Genomic DNA, 27,442 nt, shown 5'->3' with positions numbered 1-27,442 from the left:
CCGCTTCTGGCAAACCAGAGCAGCACATGGAAACGCCGTTTACCTTCCCGCCAGAGCGGTACCTATTTATCTACTTGCACTTTGACATGCTTTCGAACTGCTAGGTTGGCAGGAGCTGGGACCAAGCAACGGGAGCTCACCCCGTCACAGGGATTCGAACCGCCGACCTTCTGATCAGCAAGCCCTAGGCTCAGTGGTTTAACCGCAGCGCCACCTGGGTCCCTTATACACCTTTAGGCACCAGGAAAAAAACATTCCTCTTCAACCAGCCCTTTGACTTGATGGCCTTTAAAATGTGTTGGAGGGCTATTGTCTTATTATTATTATGTTATGCATTTTGTGTTTTCATGTTGCAAACTGCCCTGTGATCTTTCGATGAAGGTGTTGTATAAATTGTTGTGGATGTTGATGTTGTTGTTGTTGTTGTTGATGATGATGATGATAATAATAATAATAATAATAATAATAATAATAATAATAATAATAATGTTATGAGTTTGGCTATGTGTATGCCAGCCCCCTCTAATCCCTGGATCCAGCAAGTGTTAAAAGCTAATCAAGCCTTCTAATTCCTGGGATAGCCAAACAGGCTTCCTGGTAAGGTGATGGGGGATTAAGGGACTCTGGTGTGAGATGCCAAATGGGTGGGGCCCCCTCCCTCAACAGACAAACCAGAGCTGAGAGCAGAGAGTAGCAGTAAGGTGAGCTAGAGGGACAACACAAGCTGGAGAGAGCGTCAGAGCAACATTCTGTTGGAAGGCAAGGCTGCGGTTATGGGAGAAAGAAGACCCTTTTGGGGTGTCGATGCTGTGAAGCCCTCCACCATAGACGTGTAAATAAGCCATATATTATAAAGACCCTGCCGTCTCCGCTGTGCCTCATTTTCAAAGAAAACATGAATCCTGGGCAAGTCACTGGAATCCTGGAATCCTGCATCGCTCACAGATTTTTTTTGGGGGGGGCAACAACAATAATAGCAAGCAAGTAGTGAGCAAGTTTCTGAGTCCACCAGAGCTCTTCATCAGGTGGGGGGTGTAGAGTTGAAGGGTGCGGGGAACCGGCCTTAATGTCTGCATTGGTCAAACCCTCGCTGTTGCAGCCTCTGCCTGGGCATGGGTCTCAGCGTGAAGAGGGCCAGCACTGTCAGGATTTGCCACTACACCGCAGGCCCCCAGAGCCCCGCATGGCAAACCTGAGCGTCCTTGCGAGTCCCGAGATAAGCATTTGGGCATGCCAGGCCTTGGGAGCGAAGGGCTGCAGCTCAGCAGCAGAGCACCCACCTTGAAGCAGAATGTCCCGGGTTCAGCCCACAACGGCATCTCTGGGTCGGCCTGGGAGACACCCAACTCCTGGGGAGTGTGGACAATGCTGAGCTATACTGGTCTGACTGGGTATAAGGTAAAGGGACCCCTGACCATTAAGTCCAGTCATGACCGACTCTGGGGTTGTGGCGCTCATCTCGCGCTATTGGCTGAGGGAGCCAGCGTACAGCTTCCAGGTCATGTGGCCAGCATGACAAAGCCACTTCTGGCTAACCAGAGCAGCGCACGGAAACGCCGTTTACCTTCCCGCCGGAGCAGTACCTATTTATCTACTTGCACTTTGACGTGCTTTCAAACTGCTAGGTTGGCAGGAGCTGGGACCGAGCAACGGGAGCTCATCCTGTTGTGGGGATTCGAACCGCCGACCTTCTGATTGTCAAGCCCTAGGCTCTGTGGTTTAACCCACAGCGCCACCTGAATTCCTGGGTATAAAGTACATACCTATAAAATTACTCTCATGGGGGGGGGGGGAAGAGGTCCCTACATTCTCCCCGCCTTGCCCCAGACACACCGGGACTGGATGGCAACTTGTAGCAGGAAGGGCAGGCCAGCCCCCTCTCCTCCTTTGTTCTCCTCCCAGCCCAGACGGGGCTCTAGAATTAATACCCCCCACCCCCATTTGTCCATCTCCAGAGGTAGCCTGACCCCTTCACCTTCCCTGCTCCCCGCTGACCCCAGTGCCCCAGGAGGAGCCCAGGCCTCCCTTGCCCCTCCGTGTCGGCCGCCAGCCTCATTAGGTGCCAACACACACAGGCTCAATGACACCGCGGGGGACCTTTGTGGCGTCCCCTCATTATCCGGCCAGGACAAACAGGGCTCTGAGCCTTGGCTTTTCCGGGGGTCTGGAGAGGAGCTGCCTGGAGCCAGGAAGGGGGAGAGCAGGAGAGGCAAGGAGGGACTGCAAGCAGCGCAAAGTGCAGCAGGGAGCCAGTGCCTGCCCACCTGCCGAGGCCTCTTCCTGAGCGGAAGCAGCCAAGGAAGGGGCAGGCAAAGGGGGCTTTGTGCCCCTGGGGCTTCGCTCAGATCACCTGCCTGGTCCCACCAGAAATTCAGGGCACACACCAAGTGAGATGGACGGGACTGGTTTTATTAAATATTTGGCAGATGAGAGAACGTGGCTTCCAGTTTACAGCTTGCAATTAGACGTGTCCCCAACATGTACAGAATCTCCCAGGTATTTCAACCTTTTTTTTCTTTTTCTTTTTTGTAAAACGAAAACACTCATGCCCAGGATTCACATTCATACATTCAAGTGTGTGCTCCCACGCACACACAGGCAGACACAGGGACATGAGAAGCGGGGAAGTGGTTGTAAACTGGAATTCTTACAAGGGTCCTCACACTGGCCTTCAACTAGCACCCAGCCAGATTCGGGGGTGCTCCACAGCGGGCAAGGAAGTGTCCGTTGCAGTCCTAGTGATCGCTTGAGATCTAGCCTGGGCTGGAAAACACAGACCCCACATGGCCTCTCCAATGTGCTCACACCTGAGGTCCTGCCAGGAAGCAGGTGCCAGGACTCCGGGCTCTGGGAGGGCACAGATCCCCCCCATGCCGCTGCCCAGCCCAGCCCTCCCTCACAGCCTGGCTAACTCAGGGGAGCCCATCCTGCTACCCCAGCGGCATGGCACGAGCTCCGGCTACCCAGTGTGGCAAGCAGCACCTGAGATCAGGCACATGCCCGCCCTAAGCGTCAGGGGCCTGCCCCCCCCTGATCACTGTCTGCTTATCATGGCCCCCACTTGGCATCCAGCTGATTCACCTCCGCTTCCCACCTGGGAGGAAACTCCATCTCCTCTGGCCTCCCTCCTTCTGCCTCTCCTGTAGCTCCACAGAAACACCCAGCCACATTCTCCCCTCCAACATCGTCACCATGTCCCAGGCCCTCGTGGTGGCCAACCTGATGCCCACAAGCAGGACCAGAGCACAGCGGCTGTCCTCTCCCCACCTGTGATTTCCAGCAACTAATATCCAGAGGCCGTTGCAAAATGAGACCGTTCCTTTTCACTAGCCAGATATCTGCAGAGCACAGGCCTGGGGGTTGGCTAGCAGCCCCTCTCAACCACCCCAGCCCCAGAGCCCTGGCACAGTCGCTGCCCTCTAAAGCTCCCGCTGCCTCGACTTCCTTTACGGTCACCTTCCCCACACCTGTTTGCACTTGGCTAAGCTCCCCAGGCCTCAACTCACCGTGACAAAAGCCCCTGGGCGAAGGGCACACTGCCACCAGGGGCTTGGGGCTGGCACAGGTGCCAAGTCTGCCTGCCAAGGCCTTCTCCGCCTTGCTGCTGGGTGACTTTGAAAATGCAGAAGGCATCTGCAAGGCGGTGCCTTTCTCCCCCAGGAGCCCACCCAAGCCCACCATCACCAGGGGCTTGGGAGGGGGCTGGCAATTTGCCACCCCTGCTTCGTAAAAAAATATCCAGGATGTAACTTTGCACATGGATGCTTGTTCTGAGGGAAGGTCAGATTCAGGGGCAACAGATGCCATTTGAGACAGAGTCCAACTGCAGTTCTGGGGGGACGTGATGTGGGAAGATATGAACAGGCAGCTGACCCTCCCCCCCCCCCCACAAAAAAGCAGCTCTGTTGTTGATTCCCAGAAGCAAGAGAATTGGGAGAGCTTCTGACCCAGCTGGAATGAAAGCACAACCAGCCCCTCCTTCCCTTTGCCCACTTTGCACCTTCCCTGGGATAGCTCAGGGCCGTGGGTTCGAGCCTCATGACGGGCATTACAGGGGGTTGGGCTCTGCAATTTCCCCTGTTGCTTCCAGGAGCTGCAGGCCCAGCTCTGTGGCCCCAGAGGTGCTCCTGCAGAGGTTAAGGAAAAACTAGTTGCTGTTGGTGTGAGAAATGGAATGCAAGGAGCAGGAGGACGGGGGTCATAATGGCCAGCTGGCCTGGCCGCCAACACCATAAACCAATCTTGCCCCCCCCGGCTGGAGCCCACCAGCCACAGCCTTCTGGGACCCCACTTTGAGCCACAGTAAGGCATGGAGGCCTTTGCACTGCAGCTGTGAGGCCTGCAGCCCCGGATGGCGGAGGCAGCCACCCCACAGGGACAGCGGGAGCCCTTGGGGAGCGGCTGCAAAGGAGGCCCCGGCCGACGGGACGGCAGCAAGCGAAGTGTGCCTTGGAAAGAGGGTTCGTGTCCAAGCCCCACTTTAAGACCACAAGGAGAGCCTGCTGGACCAAAGGGATCCGACCAGCATCTTGCTCTCACAGTGGCCAACCAGATACCCACAAACTCGCAAGCAGGATTCGAGCAGAAGAACCCTCTCCCCTCCTGTGGGACCCAGGAACTGGTAATTGGAAGCATTATTCATTGGCTACAGGGAGCAATCGACAGCCTTTTAAACTGTGTGTGTGTGTGTGTGCATTGCTTTCGCTTGCTACTATGGTACATGTTTTTGAGTTTTTATATTGTACACCGCCCTCCTTTGTTCTTATTAATAACAATCTTGGGGTGGTGGGGGGACGTCCCGCAGGCTGGGACAAATCCCTCTCTTTTAGCCCAAGCTGGAACCCCAGCAGCCAGAGGCTGTTTTCCCTGAACTGCAAGAGCAGAAGCTTTGCACCTGGAGAAGAGGCAGAAACCAGGGGAGCCTCCGACGTCCAGGCAGAGCGGGAGGCGGTGTTGGGCCCCCCCAGCAAGCCTGACAACGGAGCTCTGGCAGAGCTCCAGCTCCTATGACAAGCAGAAGATGGTTCCAGGAGCTTCCTGGCCTCTCTTCAGCAGACCCTGCAGGCAGAAGAGCTCGGCCCCCCTTCTCCTACCCAGCCCCCTTTTCTCACCATGCTGCACAACCGAAGGGGGATTTCCACAACCGGAAGCAGCCCTGGCTGTCACAGGGGAAGTGAGAGATGCAGAGACTGTGCAGGCGCCCCCGGAAAGCCCTGGCTCAGCCCCACACAGAGCATCTGCAAGGCTGAGACCAGCCGAGCTTTCAAAATGGCAGGTGGCCGTGGGGCTGGCCAACAACCCCCCTTGCCCATGGCTGCTGGGGAGGAAGAGAGGGTCTGTGGCCCCATCGCCACCAACTGCCCCTCCATCTCCTGCCACTCTCAGGAAGACTAAGAGCAGGCTCTGGTGTGCTGAAGCATCTGCCAGACCACTTGGGAGGCTAAAATGCGCAGGGTTTGCAAGGCATTTGGGGGGGGGCATAGAAGGTCACTTTCCACACAGGCTGGCAGCAAGCCAGAAGAGGAAATCCCAGGAGAGTTGAGGGACAGGGACTTGGTCACCACCCTGGGCATCACTGACCGGTGTCTTGGAGTGGGTAATGGGGGGCCGAGGAGGGGGCTCCTCCTGGGGCCAGTCCAAAGGTAGGAGTGGGCCCTCAACAGGGGGAGGATTGTGACAATGCTTTGGAAGGCTATTGCAGGGGCACAATTGGGCTGAAAGAGGGAAGATGGCAGGCCAAGGGATGGGGGGGCAGGTGGGTTTCCTTCACTGTCTTTTGCCTCTGATTGGCTGCTGAGCGAGATGGAGGGTGTCTGGTCTGAGCCAAGCAAGGCATTCCCTGTGTTTGGCAACGGGTCAGAATCACTCGGGAGAAAGCTCTGCTCCGAATCCCCTCCTTTCTGACTGCTGATTCTTCTACATTCACGCAGCTCTTCCTCCCCCCCCCCACCTCACCGGCCGGAGTCCAACACCAAAGGACAGCCAGGAGCCCTTTCGGCCAGGGATGCTTTAGCTGTATTTCCTGCATTGCAGGGGGTTGCACTAAATGCTATTTGGAGGTCCCTCCCAACTCGACAGCTCTGTGATTCTCGCCTTGAGCAAAGTCCCCCAGCCCCAACAGGTTATCAACACTCCTTTCCTTGCTTGACAGCCCATTCACAATATTTTGGTTGGACTACATCGCCAGCAAACATGGCTGTTTTCTCTCTCTCTCTCTGGAACATGGAGAGACATGTGGGCACCCCCTTCCTCACCCCCAGAGAGCCAGGGCAGCTGGGCAGCTCACTCTGTGCCAACTGGGCTCCAGGGATTATTGCTCTGCCTTCATTCGTTGCCCCTCCTCCCCGCCCATTTACACCTTTAGCCCATTCACTAAGAGCCACTTTCCAAACCCCAAACAAAGCCAGCAGGTAGAGAGACTGGCTTCTGGTGCCAAGTACCCAAGTAGGCCAGGGTCTTCTTTGTTCAAAGACCAGCTGCTTTTTATGAGTCCTGGATGGCAGGGGGTGGACTAGATGCCCTTTTGGGGACCTTCCAATGCTACGAGTCAACTGAGTGAGTTGCGCTGCTGCTGCTGCTGCCTCACCACCTGAAGCTTCCCCACAGGGTGGCTGGGCTTCCCTCTGCCCCACTCCTCTTGTCACTGGAGCCGGCACAAGACATTCGGGGACTCTGGGGGGAAGAGCCAAAGGGCAGCCCATCCTCCAGGATGCTCCCTGTGCAACCACTGTTGAAGTAAGTGGGGGCTATGCTTTGTATGGGGGAGGGGGGCGCCCAGATGGGCTGTGCCCTGCAGGCCAGAATTGCCCGCCTCCCAGTGAGCCATCCATCCCACTTGCCTCCCAGCCTGTCCTGCGTGAGCTGCACCTGCAAACGGCCCAGGGAACCCAAGATTCATGGGAAAGGCCAGAGGGGCTTCCGCAACAGAGCATTCCGCAACAGAGCATTCCGCAACAGAGCATTCCACCCACATTTTGCCCAAGGAAACTTGACCACATGGAATAAGAAGTCTGCTTTTTCCCCCAAGAGGGGTTGGAGAGCACGGGTGTGTGTGTGGTGGTGGCCCATGGGTGGTGAAGTGACCACTCTGCCAGGGAGGGAAGAGGATGCTTCGCAGGAGACATGGCCGGTCTCTGCCTGGAAGCGGCTCTCGACAACGTCTTCTCGTCCAAACTTGAGATGAGGTGCTGCCCAATTAAGCACTGGGGGGGGGGGACACGGATGGAAACAGGACATGCAAACCAAAGGAGATGCCCCCTCCCTCCCCACCCCCCAGGAAGGCTGCCACACGGTCCGTCGGAAAGAGGCGGCAGTGGAGGCGGCTTCCCTGCGAGCTGCGGTCCTCACGACTTGACAATGGCAGATGTGTCGGTCGGCTGGAGCAACGCCTCGTCGGAAGGATGTGGAAACGTCTTGAGAAGAGGAGCTCGCGCCTCTTTACCTGCGCCAAAGACACAGAGCAGCCAGTGAGGAGCCTGGCTCTCCTGCCTGCAGCAGGATCCCACCCAGTACCCCTCCAAAGCCCCCCACCCCCACCCCGCAATGAGCCCTGGGAATTGGAGGGGCTTGTGGTTGGTTTGAGAGCGCAGAGGATTTTCTCAGGCTTGCCTGTTCATGTCGCTTCCGACAGTCCCTGAGGTTCCTTGGCGGAGACCCAAGAGCCGTCAAAGCTGGTTTCAAGCCAGGGGACATTTGCACTGTGGGGAGGGCAGGTTCGTGTCCTTCGAAACCTACGCACACCTGAGATCCCTTCCAGAGCAGAGCCACAGACGGCGGCCCTTTCAGCTCCAGGTGGGAAAGGAAAGGTGTGAGAAGCCCTTTTTGATGGGAGGGCTGGAACTGACTGTTATTGAGAGTTAAGAGCTAAGGTGGCCCTTGGGGTCCCTTCCGACGCTACGCTTCCATGATCTGAAGCTGGGAGCCTCTCCTTCTGTTAAGTGCCAGGAAAAGGGAGGGAGGGGCTCCCAATACCGAGGGGTGCCCCACATCAAGCGACGAACTCATCACCAATGGCTTGGACACCACCTGCACTCAGTTGGGGGAAGCTGCCCTACGCATTGGGCAGCCACAAAGGGTCTCTGCTTGGCCCCACAGACAGCCAGGGTCAAAATGCAGCCCTGGAGGAAGCCCCACGGCTACAGCTGTCAGGCTCAGAGCACCGTGGCTGGGCTGAGGGCATAAGGGATGTTCAGAAGTCCCCGAGACCCGAAAGCCCGTCCTGTATGGGACCCTGCCTCCTGGGGGGAGGCCTGTGTGGCTGGCTGGCAGGCAGACAGGCAGTCTTGCAATCTGCCTTTTGTCCCTCTGTCAACACAACTGGGCCCACACTTTACCTGGGAAAGAAAAGAGCGTCTGCTCACCTGAATGGCTGGCCAGGGCGGAGTCTTCCGCTTAACCTGCGAGACAAGACAAAGGACCGGCTGAGAAAGCCAGGAACAAACTGCGATTGTGGCAGCAGCCGCAAAACCCCACCCAGGCAAGGTTTGATGTATTTATCTTGAAAGTTCTCTACCATGCCTTTGAAGAAAGCACCTGCAGTGGTTTATGTCCAAAAGCATTTTTAAAGAACTGTGAATAATAATAACCACAACAAGAGTCATTTTATTATTTATACCCTGGCCATCTGGCTGGGTAGCCCCAGCCACTCTGGGAGGCTTCCAACACATGTGAAAACATAATAAAACATCACACGTTAAAAACTCCCCGGTACGGGGCTTTCTTCAGGTGTCTTCTAAAAGTTGTCTAGTTAATTTATGCTCACTGGAAGGACAGATCGTGAAGCTGAGGCTCCAATACTTTGGCCACCTCATGAGAAGAGAAGACTCCCTGGAAAAGACCCTGATGTTGGGAAAGATTGAGGGCACAAGGAGAAGGGGACGACAGAGGACGAGGTGGTTGGACAGTGTTCTCGAAGCTACCAACATGAGTTTGACCAAACTGCGGGAGGCAGTGGAAGACAGGAGTGCCTGGCGTGCTATGCTATGGTCCATGGGGTCACAAAGAATCGGACACGACTAAACGACTAAACAACAACAAGTTAATATATCTCCTTCACATCTGATGGGAAGACAACCAGTTAGGCAAACTAAGGACAATATGATTGCATCTGACGCCCACTTAACTCTGACGCCCATTTAATATCAGCCATAGGCGGCTGGAGGCAGGCTGGCTGGAATTCCACAAGCTGGATGCAAGCAAGGCAGGGAAGTTCCATGCTCTGTCTATGCTGGGGCTGCTGGGGGCGCAAAAAGAGACTTGAACCGGCGGGAGCAGAGGGCACAAGCTTTTGTGTGCATGGGGAACCCTTGGAATCAACCCCTCCCTGCTGTAGGATGCAACTGTACTGCAGTTGGGAAGAACTGGGTGGGCAGCCCCCTCCCTCCACCAGGGACCCCCGCAAAGACCTGGTGGAAGAAAGAGCACCCAAGGGCAGGAGATGGTGCTCTGAAGTGTCTGCTTCTGCATCCCACCCGGGGGGGGGCACTAACACAAACCTTGCTCTGCACCACCATCTAAGGGGTGGGTGCTCAGAGGGCACAGTGGGCTTGTTGCAGCTGCCACACATTGGAAACATAAGAAGGCCCTTCATCCTTCCCCCATGGCTTTTGAAGAGCTGCGCTTGGGCATTCTGCACCAATGGAGACTTTTCCCTGCTCCACATGGAGGGAAGCACCCATTGTGCAAAGGTGCCCACCGCCAGGCCAGGGGATTTCCCCTCCCCTCCCCTCCTGATCTTACCTCGGTCCTTCCCGTTCTGAATCTTATCTTCTTCCTCCTCCTCACCGCCTTCCTCACCTTTTAAAACAAAACAAAGAACCAGCAGTGAGGGTTTGGGCCAAAGGGAGGGTCTCCAGGGAGGGGTCCACAGATCAGGCTGCCAGGGTCGTGGGCAAGAGTGACTCTGCTGCCCCTTCCAGGGGACCGGGGTGGGGTGGGGAGTCCTTCTTATGGGGCAGACTCCTTGCTCCCAAGTCATTGGGTCACAAGATGATAAGAACTGGAGCTCAGATGCCAAGCAAGGGCATCAAAACATTTTCCCAGGAGGAAAGATGAGAGAGGACGGGCGGTGGGCAACTCTGGCAGGAGATCCAGGCATCCACAGCGCTTCTTCCCCCTCCCCAGGGCTGCTCAGGGTGGTGAGCATCAAAGAAGCGCGCTTGCAAAAGAGGAAATGCCCACATTAAACAGGCCAGGTCCCCCTATAAAAGACATGCAGCGTCTCTGCCACTCTGAGTCCTTCAAGAGCCAGCGAGGGAGTGCGGTGTTGTGTGTGTTCCCTCAGACACCCAGGAAGCAGACTGGGGGATGGTGGCAAAAGGAAGAGGAAACTGTCCCAGTAGGTGAAAAGGAGCAACAACTCTGGGACCAGGGTGGGGGAAGTGGAATCTGCATGCCTGGACCCCCAAGGAATCATAGAATCATAGAGTTGGAAGAGACCACAAGGGTCATCCAGTCCAACCCCCTGCCAAGCAGGAAACACCATCAAAGCATTCTTGACATATGCCTGTCAAGCCTCTGCTTAAAGACCTCCAAACAAGGAGATTCCACCACACTCCTTGGCAGCAAATTCCACTGCCGAACAGCTCTTACTGTCAGGAAGTTCTTCCTAATGTTGAGGTGGAATCTTCTTTCTTGTAGTTTGAATCCATTGCTCCGTGTCCGCTTCTCTGGAGCAGCTGAAAACAACCTTTCTCCCTCCTCTATATGACATTATATATTTGAACATGGCCATCATATCACCCCTTAACCTTCTCTTCTCCAGGCTAAACATACCCAGCTCCCTAAGCCGTTCCTCATAAGGCATCGTTTCCAGGCCTTTGACCATTTTGGTTGCCCTCTTCTGGACACGTTCCAGCTTGTCAGTATCCTTCTTGAACTGTGCTGCCCAGAACTGGACACAGTACTCCAGGTGAGGTCTGACCAGAGCAGAATACAGTGGTACCATTACTTCCCTTGATCTAGATGCTGTACTCCTATTGATGCAGCCCAGAATTGCATTGGCTTTTTTAGCTGCTGCAGGAAAAGGAAAACAGGGGGCTGGGGGGGAGTGCTGGGGAAGATCCACTTTCCCCTGAACCCCCCAGCTGTGCTTGGCAGCCCAGAAGCTCCCCCACCAACAGGCCTTCCATTGGGGATCTGCATCAAAGACCCCACAGGCAAGATGGCAGGCAGCCTCGCTTCCGGAGGGAGGGGGGGAGGACACAGCCGGGGCTCCCACCTGCTTCCTTGTTGGAATCAAGGCGACCCGGCCCACCCTGCGCTCATTCCCACCAGGGCACAACGCCTCTTCCCGGGGGTTGGGAAGCAGCAGCCCAAGGCCACTGGGCCGCCCTGCCTGCCTGGGCACAGAAGCCACACTCCGACCAGACGATTTCTGGCAGAGGCTGCTGCGCACAGACTCCCGACTCCAGCTGTTTCCGTGGATTTACGCAAATGAAATCCTTTCAGACACTTTCCAGGGTCCCCTCGCCTGCATCTTATCAAAGTGGGAGCCTGCAGTTTGTTTCATCTGTCATCTCCCTGTGCAGCTCAAGAGCTCGGTGCAACAGCCGCTGGCAAAACAAACCCTGCTTTGTTGCTGAATGTTATTGCCCAAGCGGCTGCCTTTTCCCAGAGCGAGGAAGGAAGGGAAGGAAGGAGGCAGCCTTGCTAAGCCCCCGCCCTGACGGGAAGCCACAGGGCTCCTTCTTGCCAGAGCCACACCGGCAGCCTCTGGCTCAGCCCGAAGGCACCAAGTGGCCCAGTGGAGACTGCTCCAGCAAAGCGCTTGGGAGCAGAGGACGAGGCAGAGGCCAGCCGGCTCATCACTGGCCCAGAGGCCACCTTTGCCACAGGCCTGGGCGTTTTCCTCACATAGGAAGGCCTCCTTCCAGGCCTAGAGAGGCCACAGGGAAGGCTTGCAGCCCTTCCCCCTTTTAAGCTGTGCTCCAGAAGGACCAGGAGGGCTCAGGCTGCTCTCTGGGAATGCAAGGAATGGAAGAGAACTTTGGAAGGTGGTGGACTCTCCTTCCTTGGAGGTTTCTGAGCAGAGGTTGGGCAATTCTTTCGCTGAGATTCTAGCATTGCAGGGGGTTGGACTAGATGACCCTCAGGGTCCCTTCCAACTCTACAGCTCTGTGCTTCTATGAACCTGAACTGGGAGGGCCTCCGCAGACCAGTGGCGGAGCTTCAGGCTCTGGCACCGAGGGGGGGGGAGAGAGCAGGCAGGGTGGTGTGCCTAGTGTGGGCGGGGGGGGCAGCCACAATGGCACCCCACTGCCGGGGGTGGGGCGCTCCCCCCGCACTGCTCTTCCTTCCCCAGTGCCGCAGACATCCAACCTCCCCGCTAAAGCTCATTGGGTAGATAAGACACTCTTGGATGTACGACCAGAAGAGACTCAATCCACCTGAACTTATCCAGCCCAAGGCCCTTCCAACCTGCTAAGAAGAGTATCCTCAGCACATCCAGGGAACTTGCTTCTCCATTCTGACGTCAGAGGATTCCTCCCTCCTAAGTCCAGCAAAGTCTTGGCAGCCGCATTCTACACAAGGAGGCCTGCACAATCACGAGCTGGTTGGGGATGGACCTTTTCCCTGCCAGTCCTTGTGAGCAGATGAAACTCCCAGCACAGCCTGACCTGGGCTCCCTCTTCCCTTGCCTCCCCCATCTTTAGTGAGGGCCACAAAAAGGCTTCACCTGCCCTTAGGGACATTGTCAAGTAGTCAGAGCCACCCAGCTGGCGATTCAATTCTGTGGTTTAGTTAGTTTAGCTCCACAATCCTCAGCTGGATGGCATCGCTCACTGGAGGAGAAGGTAGGTAGGTAGGTAGGTCAAAGAAGCAGCAGGCATGAAAATTGGAAATTAAACAAAGGGTCTGCTGGTTTGTCTTTAAGGTTTCCAGACTCAAAAGAGAGCAGGGCAATTGAAGGCACAGAAGTCCTGTCCACTATTGAGCCTGGCAACCCTATGGCAGCTGGAGAATGCGGGGCTTGTTCCAGTGGAACTGAAGAGGGACACCAGGGGGTCATGCAGTCCACCCCCAGTTCCCAAACAGGGCATTCCAAACTGGAAGCGTCACTATGCAACCTTGCTCTTGAGAAAGATGCAGCTCTTCCTGTGTGTTGCCCCCACTTGAGCCAAGTGGTTCTGGTCAACAAAGCCTTGGGGCAGATTGCTCTGATGACCCCCTCACCTCAGGCACCTCAACCAGAGGATGTTGTCCGATCCTGCTGGCTTGGCCCCTTTCCCCTGCCCCCCCCACTCTCCCACTTACCCGAATGAAGCTCCTTCACCAACGATGACATTGTGTTCGTGATCGAATCGGCTGCTACCAGCAAATCATTACGGAGGTTTCGCCGGGTCCCTGGGGAAGAAATGGAGGGGGTAAGGAATGCAAAGAGCCACGCTTTCCAAGACATGCAGGGACACTGGTGCCCCTCTGCGTTGCCCGTGATGTGGAGTCTGAGAGTCTGACCCGAAAACGCCCCCTACCCCGAGAGACGCTTGTCCTTTTGATGCGACGGCCAGCTTCCCAATAAAACCTTGAGGGGAACAGTCTGCACCCAGAAAGTGCCAGAGGCTCCCCTGGAAGGGACCACCCCTGGTGCCGGGGGGGGGGGGGGCTATCTCTAGCCGTTGCTATTCAGGCTCTGGATTTATTTATATCCCATCTTTTCCTCCACGGAGCTCAAGGGGGCAGATATGGTTCTCATCTTCCTCATAGAATCCCCACACAACAGCCCAGTGGGGCAGCTTAGGCTGAGAGGCAGTGACCAGCCCAAGGCCACATCAGGGAGCTTTGCGGCCAAGTGGGGATTCGAACCCTGGTCTCCCCCAGTTCTGGAGTCCTGCCACTCTAACCAGACACCACACTGGCTGTCTTTGTGATGCTCAATGGGGGGTGGGGATAGCTTGAGGGGGAGGCACGGGAGAAGCCCCTTTAGGATGCAAGGACCAGCAATGCTTCTCAGACTCAAGATCTTACACATTTGTTTTAAAAACACATTAGGTTCCCGGGAAGGAAAGGCCTGGGAAGTTGTTGTTTCCTTAAAACTTTTGATTTCCAATTGAAAGGAGTTACATAATGCAATTACTGACAGAAGGTAGCGTGTTTAACACATTCCCCCCTTTTATGTGTAGGTAGGCATATATGTAAGGTTCCTTGACAACTCACCCAAAATTCCTCTTAACCCCAAGTGGGGTTTGATATTGCAAAGGGGCTGTCTAGGTTCTATTTTTCTGCCTGTGCATTTGGCAGGTGAGCACCTAACACCCAAATTTGCAGAGGATTGGGATTCAAGATGACCTTAACCGATGGGTGAACTGGGCCCAAACTCATGAAATGAATTTGTCTGCGCACTATACGCAAAGACACAAAACTGCACCTGTGCCACGGGGTTCTCAAAACACTCACCTTGTGCAAACGCTTCCTGGACGTCTCCTCCAACGCCCGCCAGGGAATCTTGGGGCCCGTGAGTTGGGGTGGAGCCGGCGGAGGTGGACCGGACGGGCATGGGCATGGAGCGCCCTGTCCCGTGGCCGGGGGAGGTTGGAGGAGACCCTGCGGCCTGAGCCTGAAACAAGAGATAGAGCCCCTGGGAGTCCATTCTCTCCTCCTGAACAGCTCTTCCAAAAGCAGAAGGCGGGCGCCAACCGCAGGAACGTCAAACTCTTAGCTTGCTTAGGCAAAGGGACATGCAAGGGGTGTTTGAGCTGAGATTCCTGCATTGCAGGGGGTTGGACAAGAGAGCCCTTGGAGTCCCTTCCAACTCTACAATTCTATGAATCTAAATCAAATTGCCCCCCCCCCCACCACATTCCCTGGTGGCATCAAACCAACTTGTCTGCAAAACGTGTTCCTAGTTTAAAGCTTATAGTATTTCCTGTCCCTCAAGTTTTATGCTGGATCATGATTTTTATCATGAACCGAAATGCCCCCTACCCTGACGTCTGAGAGACTTCAGAGAAGTGTGCCTAGCCCAAGGTCACCCAAGGTTTGAAGAAGTGTGCATGCACACGAAAGCTCATACCAATGACAAACTTAGTTGGTCTCTAAGGTGCTGCTGGAAGAATTTTTTTAAAATTTTGTTTCGACTATGTCAGACCAACACGGCTACCAACCTGTAACATGATTTTTAAGCATTTTATGGTTGGGGCTCCTGTTTTTATTCCCGCTCTAAGGCCACCAGGTAACCTTTAGTTGTGGAGCAGCCCAAATAATACATAAAAGCAAATAACAAAAATAGCGCAAGCTGAGTTCTTGTTGAGCAAAATACCAAGTTGAGCATTTTAAGGAATGAAGTGATGAGTCTCCCCGCAGGAGACGGATCTTGGTCCCCAAAGCCCTGCCTGAAATTCAGCGCATTTGCAGTGGGCATTCAGTGATACGAAGACAGGGCCCCCAGGGCATCCCTGGGGAGATGTGGGTGCTGAGCTGGTGGCCCACATGGAACAGATGCCAGAGAAGGAAATCTTGGGCTGGAGCGAAAAAGCACAGGATGGGAGGCTCTGAAAGCCACAGGCCTGGTGCCCTTCGGATGATCTGCAGAAAAGGGCAGCTCAGGAAATTAGGCCTGGCAAGAAGGAAGCAAACAGAGGAAAGTGCTCTCTCTCTCATATAATGCTGGAACTCATGGACACCCAAGGAAGGTGGATGTTGGGAGACTGAGGGCAGGTGGAACTCCTTCCCACAAGAGGCAGGGATGGCCCCCAACTTGGGTGGCTCTGAAGAAGAAGAAGAGGAGGAGGAGTTTGGATTTGATATCCCGCTTTATCACACCCCGAAGGAGTCTCAAAGCGGCTAACATTCTCCTTTCCCTTCCTCCCCCACAACAAACACTCTGTGAGGTGAGTGAGGCTGAGAAGTGTGACTAGCCCAAGGTCACCCAGCAGCTGCATGTGGAGGAGCGAGGAAGCGAACCCAGTTCACCAGATTACGAGTCCACCGCTCTTAACCACTACACCACACTGGCTTCTGAAAGAGGAAGAGACAAATTCATGGAGGAGGAGGAGGGGGCTCTCAACCCACATGAGGGGGAAAGGCTGCTCTGACGCTCCGGTTCTGGCTTACAGGCTTCCCAGAGAGCAGGATGCTGGCTCTTTTTATGTTCTGAAGACTGCAGCCCATTCAGCCCTGGCCAAGGCTTGACCAAAACATCCCGAAGGCACAAGATTGGAGAAGGCATGAGGTCCAGGGGGAAGTTTGGGGCCCAGGTGCTTCAATAAACTGGCCGGCCCTGTTGTTTCCACGCTGGTCCCATAAGGGACGCAAAAGAGAAACAATCTGGGCAGGATGGCACCATTGCCACGAAGGTGCAGAAACAACGGAACCAGACTGTGGAGACTGAATAATCCAAAAGGCGGCACAGCAGCCTGACTGCCTCTCTCCTCCTAGAAGAAGCCCTAGAGACCGAAGGGGCTCAGGCAGCCCAGCCCTCTTAGGGCCCCTTCCAACGCTAGGATTCTAGGGTTCTATAAAGTTGTGGGGCTTTCCTGTGCTCCTGCCACCCTTTGGACCCTGATCCAAGTCTCCTAGCACCCCCATTGCCTCCATCTCTACTACATTTACACCCCATGTCCCATTCAAAGAGCTCCAGTTTGTGCTCTTCCCCACAACCATAGAATCATAGAGTTGGAAGAGACCCCAAGGGCCATCCAGTCCAACCCCCTGCCAAGCAGGAAACACCATCAAAGCATTCCTGACATATGCCTGTCAAGCCTCTGCTTAAAGACCTCCAAAGAAGGAGACTCCACCACACTCCTTGGTAGCAAATTCCACTGCCGAACAGCTCTTACTGTCAGGAAGTTCTTCCTAATGTTTAGGTGGAATCTTCTTTCTTGTAGTTTGAATCCGTTGCTCCGTGTCCGCTTCTCTGGAGCAGCAGAAAACAACCTTTCACCCTCCTCCATATGACATCCTTTCATATATTTGAACATGGCTATCATGTCACCCCTTAACCTTCTCTTCTCCAGGCTAAACATACCCAGCTCCCTAAGCCGTTCCTCATAAGGCATCGTTTCCAGGCCTTTGACCATTTTGGTTGCCCTCTTCTGGACACGTTCCAGCTTGTCAGTATCCTTCTTGAACTGTGGTGCCCAGAACTGGACACAGTACTCCAGGTGAGGTCTGACCAGAGCCTTTGAGGTTCGTCCAGAGGGGCCATCCGGTGGGGTTCACGGCCAAGTGGGAGGGTGGGGATTCAAACCCAGGTCTCCCAGGTCCTGGTCTCAAACTCGATCCACTGCACCACGCTGGCGCCAGCCAGGCGCCCCCAGAAGCCAGAGGGGAGCGGCCCCTTTCCATCTCGGTGCTGTGTCTAATTTGACATGTGACGGTAGCACTTTGACTACTGTGTGTCCCTCTCTATGTGTTGAGCTGCACACCGTGTCACACAGACGGCCGGAAGGGCTCATGGCTGTGGAGGCCTCAATGCTCGTTGTGACTAATGCCATAATTACCCCATTAACATTTTACAGGCCCGACACATCCTCTCTCCTTCAGCTTGCGCTGTAGCTTCATCTGGTCTTTATCCTCTTTTAAATTCTTTTCTTAAAGAAACAGCCCCCCTACCTTTGAACCACATTTGCTACTATGGAAACTGTGTCGTCACCGGAGCGGAAGGGGGCTGGCAATGCCCACAAAAGTAAGTACAGGAGGGCAGAGTTGGTTTCGACAGAGCTTTGCTCGAGGGATGGCAGAAGGTCTCTCTGGGTTTTGCAGCAGCTCCTCCTATGGCACTGCCTCTCCTAAGACCCAAAGGGAGATCTTTGGGTCTCCTTTCACCCACCCTAAACTGGCCTCTGATAATATAATAAAAATAAAAATAATAGTTACAGGTAGGTAGCCGTGTTGGTCTGACATAGTCGAAACAAAATTAAAAAATTCCTTCCAGCAGCACCTTAAAGACCAACTAAGTTTTTTATTTTGGTATGAGCTTTCGTGTGCATGCACACTAGGTCTCCCCAGCCACTCTGGGCAGCTTCCAGCAAAGATTAAAATACAATAAAATGTCACAAATTAAAAACTTCCCTAAACAGGGCTGCCTTCAGATGTCTTCTAAAAGTCTGGTAGTTGTTTTCCTCTTTGACATCTGTTGGGAGGGCGTTCCACAGGGCGGGCGCCACCACCGAGAAGGCCCTCTGCCTAGTTCCCTGCAACTTGGCTTCTCGCAACGAGGGAACTGCCAGAAGGCCCTCGGTGCTGGACCTCAGTGTCCGGGCAGAACAATGGGGGTGGAGACGCTCCTTCAGGTATACTGGGCCGAGGCCCAAACTCTGAGAAGAGTTTGCTCAGGATTTAGGGATCAACCAGATCCTGCTCCATCACAAGCCACATGCCAGCACGGGCAGCACTTCAGGGCAGGGAATCCACAGCCAGACATATCAAGAGGCCCAACCAGGAGTTGATGGTGGAGTTTCCCTGCAGCTGCCATCTTCAAAGGATGGGGTCTCCTGCAGTCCCTTGTTTGCAGCTTGCCAGCCTGCACTGATGAGTGTCTCCCAGCGACAGACGGATGAAGAAGGGCTGCTTAGCCCATAGGAGAGCCCTGGACTCCCTTCTGCCCCTGCGTTGCCTGGCAGTTCAGAGGAGCAACTGAGTCTCTTGGCTGGGGCTGGCGGGAGTTCTTGGGGAAGGCTGCCTCTGGCCACTGCAGGGGCCCTCGCTCGTTCCAGCCATCAGCTTTGTGTCTTTGTGTTCCCTATTTAGCATATCCTCAGCTATCATATCGGGACCCAGGTGGCGCTGTGGTTAAACCACTGAGCCTAGGGCTTGCTGATCAGAAGGTTGGCGTTTCGAATCCCTGTGACGGGGTGAGCTCCCGTTGCTTGGTCCCAGCTCCTGCCCACCTAGCAGTTCGAAAGCACGTCAAAATGCAAGTAGATAAATAGGAACCGCTACAGCGGGAAGGTAAACGGCGTTTCCATGTGCTGCTCTGGTTCACCAGAAACGGCTATGTCATGCTGGCCACATAACCTGGAAGCTATATGCCGGCTCCCTCGGCCAATAATGCGAGATGAGCGCGCAACCCCAGAGTCGGTCACGACTGGACCTAATGGTCAGGGGTCCCTTTACCCTTTACCTTTTACAGCTATCATATCACCCCTTAACCTTCTCTTCTCCAGGCTAAACATACCCAGCTCCCTAAGCCGTTCCTCATCAGGCATCGTTTCCAGGCCTTGGACCATTTTGGTTGCCCTCCTCTGGACACGTTCCAGCTTGTCACTATCCTTCTTGAACTGTGATTCCTCCTGGGTTGCACAGCCTTCCTGCCCAGAGGGGCAGAGGTGCCTGCTGCAAGGGTCTAATCCCCTGGTGTGCTGCCCCATGTGGCTCTGGGCGACCAAGGAAGGAACGGTCCAAAGCTCTTAGCCTTGCCCACTTTGGCAGATATTCTGCTCCGGGGCCTCTGGGACGCTGGGCTTTCCCAGTATTGGGATGCTGGGGCTGAATCAGGACGACTGCTGTCTTGTGCCCCAAGGAGGAAAAACAGAGGGGGGGGGGAGGTTGTTGTTGCAGCAGCAGCAGCAGCAGCAAGATTTAGACTGCAGGATGAAACTCTAAGCCTGTCTGCTTTGCTTCCCTCATCACCATTTCCTACAAGCATGTCTGTAAATACACAGAAATGCATTTAAGATTTCACTGACAGCAGAGAAAGACCCCCGCAAATATGGATCCTGGCACGAAGGTGAGTTCCCACCTCCTGTTGTTGCACCCCTTTTCCAACATGCACCCTGATGCAGATATTGGGGAAAAGATGCTGACGGACTAGAGGACAACGTTCCTTGATGGCAGAGACCTTCCTCTTTGCCACCAAGAGCAGCGGGGACTTATCTGGAAACTCTCCTCCAGGGAAAGGTGTGGGCAGCAGCAGCCCTGCGGATCCCGCAACAAAACGCAGCCTGCGGTTGTTACGGAAAAGCACTCCCCAAAGGTTCCAGCCCCAGATGGGGAAAGGAGGAAGAAAAACAACAACAACACAAAGCCTCCTTGTGGGATTACCCTCGCAAGATGCAGAAACACAAGGCAGAAAAAGCTCATTTTCCTTTTCTGCCAACAAAGGTCTGCTGTGGGTTTTTCACCCACACACCTCCTGAGATTCAAGGTTCGCAACGAAGAGGGTCTGTGCTTGGCTTAGACAGATTTAAATGCCACTTGTATCCCCAGGGGGGGGGGATCTTCAACAGCAAAGCAGCAGCAGAGGAACCCTGGAGAGTCAGGAATGGGTGGGTGGGACTCAGCACCAGAGCACAGACCCAGGAAAAGGCCCAAGGTGCAGTTGAAAGGTTCTTGAAGGACGAGGCAGCCAAGCCACAGCCAGGTGAACCCCCTTCCAGCTCTCCAGGCAAGCAGACAAAGAAACTGACCAGAAGGATGCAGCCGCTTAGAGGGAACTCCAGGAATGAGGGCAGGGTGGGGCCTGAAATCCCAGCCCAATACACAGCCCCCACCCCTGAGAGGCAGAGACCTGGGACACAACTCCACGTGGGACCCACAAGCCAGATACGGAGGCATTCGGAGTGAAACTGGATTTTACATGGAAGCTGCACAGAATGGGGCCCCTTCTCTGCTCCCGAGCCGAGGAGCAAGGGGTGTCTCCACACATCGGCACACGGGCACATCGCCCACCCCCTGCTCCCGCTCCACCCCTGCTGTGCCCCCAGACCCACGCTGGCCCTGCAGTCACAGGTGTGGTCCCCCATGTGGGGAATCACTGGACTGCCAGGAGAGGAACAGCGCATGCAGAGTGGGGCTCAATTAAACTTTCTTCCAAGCGTTTCTTGGAGTCGTGTCACGCGCAGCAAAATAGCGGGACACACAACAGCATAGCTCAGCCCCCGCAAAGCTCCACCCCGACACCCTGAGGTGGCTGGCAGGATCTGCTTTGTGGCACTGCTACTCTGCCACTTAGCCCAAAAGGCTCCCAGGCAAGCTTACAGAAACCAGTGCAGCACAACTGCATGCTGTGCAGAGGTTCACTTCTAAGGGTTCTGCAAATACAGGAAAATCACACCTTGGTGGGTGAGAGGGAGACAGGGAGAATCCCCTGCACTCCCAGAGGCTGTGCGCTAAGCAGGCCTTGCCCACTTTAGGTGCTCGGTAACCCCAAGTAGACCTGGTGCAAAAGAGAGATTTTAAGCTCTCCAATTTGCTTGGATTTAATTTGAACAGTTTCAGCCGGCTTGCCTTCATCTGCATATGGTTGAAATCATGCATATTAGGTATGCATAAGATGTGATTGTATTGTGATTGTATTGTATGGAGGAGGGAGAAAGATTGTTTTCTGCTGCTCCAGAGAAGCGGACACGGAGCAATGGATTCAAACTTCAAGAAAGAAGATTCCACCTAAACATTAGGAAGAACTTCCTGACAGTAAGAGCTGTTTGGCAGTGGAATTTGCTACCAAGGAGTGCGGTGGAGTCTCCTTCTTTGGAGGTCTTTAAGCAGAGGCTTGACAGGCATATGTCAAGAATGCTTTGATGGTGTTTCCTGCTTGGCAGGGGGTTGGACTGGATGGCCCTTGTGGTCTCTTCCAACTCTATGATTCTATGTATTTTTATTTTTTAGAAAAGGAGGCTTAGGGGACCATGCAGAAGAGAGACCTGTCAAAAATCTACCAGCCATCATTCTCAAAGTCTCCAAAGGGACATGTGGGCAAGCAGGGGATGAGGGATATGCCCCCCCCCGTCCCACCCTGCTTGGGGATTGGGATATCTACCTGGCCACCGTGTGGAGCCCTGCAGACATTTAGAAATGCTGCCTGATGAAGGAGGCGATGGAAACCTTCCGCAAACCAAGAGAGGCATCTCAGAAATGGGAGGGCAGGGGTGCCATGCGTCTGCCCATGAAGTACAACAGCTGGGATGAAGCTCCACAGACTCCTAGCGCAGAGAGAAGCTTCATTTCAGCAGGGATTCCCAGCAGGCAGCAGAAGCCGGGCAAAGAGGGGACCAACTGGGCACCCGGAGTCTGCTGCCACCAGCAGGAGATCCCCATCCCTGCATGAGTGGCCCAAGGTAGCAGGGAGAGGTCCAGGGGGCCCTCTCTCATTTCAGAATGGGGGGCTCCGTTTTGGAGAGACGAGCCTGCCTGCAAAAAAGATCCTGCAGAGTCGGTGCCAGCGGGTGACCTCAGCTCCTGACAGCAGGCCAAATAAACTCGACTCCTTTGCCATCAGATGGGAGCTGGAAAAGAAATTCCATTACTGAATCGCACTTCCCCCCCAACGCCAGAGGAAAAGCCGGTCCAGCTGGAGAATTCCTTGTGGGGGGCAGAGTGCGTCTGCACATAGATTTCTAATCAGCTGGCCTTTTTTTGGGGGGGGGGACAGGGATTCCAATTTCAGAGAGCCCTCTTCTGTTTACCGACATGGGGCACGATCCACGGGGAATTTCCCTGAGGCGGATGGGAGTTGCATCGCCGTATTCCCTCTTTCGTTTCATCGGGATCTGTGTGCGATTGCGGCTTCCTTGCAGTTTGTGCCCCAAGATGGGCTTCCCCCAGACAGGGCTGATGGGGCTCGGAGTGCCAAACACCCGGAGGCTCCAAGCAGGAGGAGGCTGGCCTGCTTTCTGGGTCTTGCGCCTTGCTATCCTTTCACGGTGCTCCAAATCACTTGTCCTGGGCGGCAGCTGCAGTTTGCCCCCTCTGGGTAGGGAGAGTTCTAAGCTGTGTTCCAAGCCCCAGAGAAGCAAGGGCAAGGGAGGTCCAGCAGAGATCTTCCAACGGGCATCTCCAGACAGGGGGCACTTCCACGCCAAATCGTCTTCTCCCCCCCCCCCCCGCTTATACGGTCAGTCTGAATGCTGAGAGGCCTTGGAGACAACAGCCGCTCCCAGTCCTGTCCCCTGGTCATTGCGTTTCCACAGGAAATCATAGAATCCTAGAGTTGGAAGAGACCACAAGGGCCATCCAGTCCAACCCCCTGCCAAGCAGGAAACACCATCAAAGCATTCCTGACATATGCCTGTCAAGCCTCTGCTTAAAGACCTCCAAAGAAGGAGACTCCACCACACTCCTTGGCAGCAAATTCCACTGCCGAACAGCTCTTACTGTCAGGAAGTTCTTCCTAATGTTGAGGTGGAATCTTCTTTCTTGAAGTTTGAATCCATTGCTCCGTGTCCGCTTCTCTGGAGCAGCAGAAAACAACCTTTCTCCCTCCTCTATATGACATCCTTTTATATATTTGAACATGGCTATCATGTCACCCCTTAACCTTCTCTTCTCCAGGCTAAACATACCCAGCTCCCTAAGCCATACCTCATAAGGCACCGTTTCCAGGCCTTTGACCATTTTTGTTGCCCTCTTCTGGACACGTTCCAGCTTGTCAGTATCCTTCTTGAACTGTGGTGCCCAGAACTGGACACAGTACTCCAGGTGAGGTCTGACCAGAGCAGAATACAGTGGTACTATTACTTCCCTTGATCTAGATGCTATACTCCTATTGATGCAGCCCAGAATTGCATTGGCTTTTTTAGCTGCTGCATCACACTGCTGACTCATGTCAAGTCTGTGGTCTACCAAGACTCCTAGGTCCTTTTCACAATGAGCAGGACCCCAAAGTCCAGGCGTGTGAAGAGCGACTACGGCAGAGGCGATGCGATAGACATTTAGAAAATAAGGCACGGCACAGAGAAAGCGGGCAGCGAAAAGCCTTTCCCCAACACCCCCCTTGCTTGTAACACCAGGACTTGTGGACGTCTAGCGGGAGCTGAATGCTGGAGTATTCAGGGCAGGGAAGTGAAAGTCCTTCTTCATGGATGTCTAGTTAAGCTGAGTTCAACTTAAGATGGCTGCCAAAGAGGATTAGACCAATTCATGGAGGAGAGGGCTTCTGAATATCAGTTCCTGGAAATGGCAGGAGGGGAGAGATGCACCTGTGCTCGGATCCTGCTGGCTGGTGTCCCATAATGGGCATCTGGTTGGCCCCTGTGAGAACAGGATGCCGGACTAGATGGGCCGCAGGGCCGGATCCAGCTGCTCTTCTTCTTATGTCCTCTTCTTGTGTGCTCAGCTACAAATTTACTTGTTTCTTTTAGTCAACTTATGTCTCTGGGGACCCCTCAGGTGGTTTAACATGAAATCAAGAATGAGGATTAAAACACAACCAATAAGAAAACTTAGAAGCTCTGGAGTCGTTGCCACCTGTGCTGGGATCAGGACCAGGCAGGGCAGGGAGGGGTTTGCTTCTGAGGGGGGGGGGCAATTCAGAATTTGGCTTGAGGTGAAGTCCGACCCGCCAGGCTCTTTTAAATCAGCAAGAGAGGCAGGTCGTCTTCTACCCAATTCTGGCATGGCTGCGGAAGAGGACAGTGGCAGGCTGATAATCCTGGGGCTTGGATGGCTACAAAAATAAAACCAGCTCGCACTGTAACGCTGCAGGCTTCTCCTGAGCCAGGATCCGTGGAAGTCCTGCTATGCAGAGGCCGGCTGCACAGGGCAAGGAAGTCGGGTCCCTGAGAGCCAAAGGCCTCCGCGGATGGGCTGGCTGCGTCCCTTCGCATTCCAAGTCATTTAGGAACAGAAAACACACTCGGAAATCCAACTAAAAATAAAGCTGGCTGGCCGAGATGCTTCATTTTCTGCCGAAGAGGCATGACCGGAGCTTGAGTGCTCGTTTCCTGTAAGGAAGTCCTACAGAAATCCATGATTGCTGTGCAAGAGCATCTCCTTGAAGGCGGGTGCCAGGATAAACGCTGGGCTCGGCTGCACGGGACCCCTGGAAGATGCGGGGGTTCGACTGGAAGAGGACTTGGAGATCAGTCCCCCCTACACACTTTCCCGTCCAAGAGGGTCACTCATGTGCTGCTTCTGGCCCCACCTGGCTGTGCACCTGGGGTTCAGTCAGGCCTGGTTCTTAACAGGCAACGCGAAGGGGGCAGGAAGGGTGTTAGCGAGAAGTGTAGACCCATAGCTTTAGCGGAGATTCCTGAATTGCAAGGGGTTGGACTAGACCAGTGTTTCCCAACCAGTGTGCCTCCAGATGTTTTGGGACTACAACTCCCATCATCCCTAGCTAGCAAGACCAGTGGTCAGGAATGATGGGAGTTGTAGTCCCAAAACATCTGGAGGCACACTGGTTGGGAAACACTGGACTAGACGACCCGTGGGATCTACAATTCTACCCCTTTACCATCCAGGAGGCCAGACATGGAGTCATGGCGCCACATCTTTGCTTGACCTCGCCTAGCACTGCCTCCTCTCGGCAGCAGATTCTCTCTCCAGTTTCCCAGCTGAGGTGGTGCTCAGGCCTGCTACCCACCAGAGCCCCCTTTCAGTTGGAGATGCTGGGAACCCTCTGGAAGCAAAGTTTGCACTCCAGCCCCGGCTTACGCCCATGGGTGATATTCAACTCCCGCCTCCTGCCAGCGCAAGGATCACCGTTAGCACAAAAGGCTTCCCTCCTTTCCCCCCTTCCCAAGTGGGCTAGTGGAAGCCGAAGAACAGATTCAGGGGGTGTGCGGGAGGGCGTGGGGGGCAGAGGAAGAAAAAGCTCTGTTGCACGGCCAGAAATCCTTGAGCTACTTGACACCAGGCTGAAGGCAACTTATTTGAACAAATTCATGGAGGAACAGGGCTGCCAATCTCCACCAGCCAGGGTGGCTCTGCTCTGCTCTGCCCTCTGCAGTGGGAGACAGCAGGGCTTCTGAAGGCCCCTTGCTGGAAACCAGAGGAGGGGAGAGGGCTCTCGGCTTCGTATCCTCTTGTGGGCTCCCCATCCGCAGGTGGTTGGCCATTGCTGGGCCAGATGGGCCACTGGCCTGGTCCCCCAGGGCTCTCCTGATGTCCAGCCTTCCACCTCGAGGAGTGCTTCGGATGAGCAGTCCACGCCAGGCAGGCAGCGGGCAGCTCCTATCCTTGGCCCCCGTCAGCTGCGGTTCCTGCCTCTGAAAGGGCCCTGAAAGAATGCTTTGATGGTGTTTCCTGCTTGGCAGGAGGTTGGACTGGATGGCCCTTGTGGTCTCTTCCAACTCTATGATTCTATGATTCTATGCTCCTGGTCGCCCCTTTCTGTGTGTTGCAGCAAAACTTCCTAGAAACAATCCCTCTTCCTCCAGCAGCCTAATAACCTTTCTTCTCCCCGAAGCGTTAATAACCCTTTCCCTGCTAAAACTCCGAAACTGGCCCTGTTATCATGGCAACGGAATGAAAGAGGCTCTTCATCCCATCCCTACGTTCGCCGCTGTCTCCTGAGCAAATGGAAGGCAGCCAGGTGAGCAGATGGCTGGGGAGGACAATTCCCTGCTTTCTGCCGCTGCATGCTTAAACAAAACAAACGCCATCGCCCTCTCGGCTGCTGCCTTTTGCGGGGGTTGCGCAGAAACGCCTTGGCGGCGGCAGAGGAAAAGGTGCTTGTGTGTGCAGCCAGGAGAGGGGCCCACAGCGTGTGCTCCTGGCACCCGGACAGCAATGTACAGTAGAGGCGGGGGGGGGAGGAAGGGAGGGAAGGAGGCAGGCAGACGTGCCCTGTCCATTTCGCATGTTCTATTTTGGGCCTCCGCTGGCACCGGCAGCTCCCCCCAAAAGCACAGCTGTCTAATCAAACACATGGTGGGGGGGGGGGGAAAGCAGGCAGGATCAACGGGATTACGAGGCAGAAGATTGCGTTTAATTGCTCAGAATTGCGTAATTAAATTAAAGCGCGTTGGCACGCACGCTCATCCGTCCGGGGCCTTCGCAGCAGCTGTGGTGCTCGGGGGGAGCCTGTGTGGTGTGGGGGCTGCTGCTGCTGCCGCCGCCGCTGTGGCGGCAGGACTAGGGAGCCAGAAATAGCTAAGATGGCGGAGCACGTCAAGGACAGAGCGGCAGGGCTTGCACGCACACGCCCGAGAGAGGATCCCGGCAGAAATGCGAAGCAGCTCATTTGGCTTTTTTTGGAAAAAGGGGCCTGCAGACCCCCTACTCAGCCCTCGCTCCTTCCCCTTGGCTGCACGCAACGGTTCCAGGCCAGAGTAAACGCAGGCAGAGGCTCCTCCCTTGCAAAGCGGGAGTGGGGCTCCATGGCAGGGAGAAGCCAAACTCCATCGCAGCCCTAATGATTAACTTGTGTGAAGCGGGAAGTGCCGACTGCCCAGGAACAGAGAGGGGGTCCTCGGAGGCAAGGGGCCTCCACTGTCCTTTGCCCTCCGGCAGGGCTGCCTGGACAGGGCATGGAGCGCCCGTCCCACCAGGGTGAAGGGGCCAAAGGCAGCCCATGATGTCCAGCCCTGGCTCCGCGGAGGCACAGGCCAGACCCCGTCTGGAGAGCGCCACGTTCAGAGAGAGCGAGCGACCCACAGAAAGAGGCTTGAAACTGCCCCAGAGGAGTCCAGTCAGTGAGCCAGGGCAGACAAGCAGGGCAAGCCAAGCTCACCTGAGTTAAAAGCACAAACACAAACACGGTTCCTGACCTACAACCCAGTGCCTGAGCTCCAGCTTCTCAAGGGAAGCTTCAGCTTCGCCAGGACGACATCTGTGGGCAAGC

At 54.9% G+C, this 27,442-nt stretch overlaps 1 protein-coding gene across 7 annotated transcripts in view; it reads right to left on the bottom strand.

The window, feature by feature from the left end:
- Positions 1 to 2,388: 2,388 nt before the first annotated feature.
- DTNB (dystrobrevin beta) overlaps positions 2,389 to 27,442 on the bottom strand; it is a 100,829-nt gene continuing 75,775 nt past the window's right edge. For all 7 annotated transcript variants that reach the window (XM_060273222.2, XM_060273225.2, XM_060273224.2 and 4 more), the window contains 5 exons: positions 14,395 to 14,554; positions 13,255 to 13,344; positions 9,739 to 9,795; positions 8,361 to 8,396; positions 2,389 to 7,441 (listed from right to left, as the gene is read on the bottom strand). In XM_060273222.2, coding sequence (XP_060129205.1) covers positions 8,392 to 8,396; positions 9,739 to 9,795; positions 13,255 to 13,344; positions 14,395 to 14,554 — 312 coding nt within the window. In that variant the 3' untranslated portion in view covers positions 2,389 to 7,441; positions 8,361 to 8,391. The remainder of the gene's footprint in view (positions 7,442 to 8,360; positions 8,397 to 9,738; positions 9,796 to 13,254; positions 13,345 to 14,394; positions 14,555 to 27,442) is intronic.

The sequence above is a fragment of the Zootoca vivipara genome, chromosome 3, assembly GCF_965207765.1.
Source record: "Zootoca vivipara chromosome 3, rZooViv2.hap1.1, whole genome shotgun sequence".
NCBI classification, from domain to species: Eukaryota; Metazoa; Chordata; class Lepidosauria; order Squamata; family Lacertidae; genus Zootoca; species Zootoca vivipara.
The sequence above is the reverse complement of the archived record's forward strand: the minus strand, read 5'-3'. Positions and strand labels throughout refer to the sequence as shown.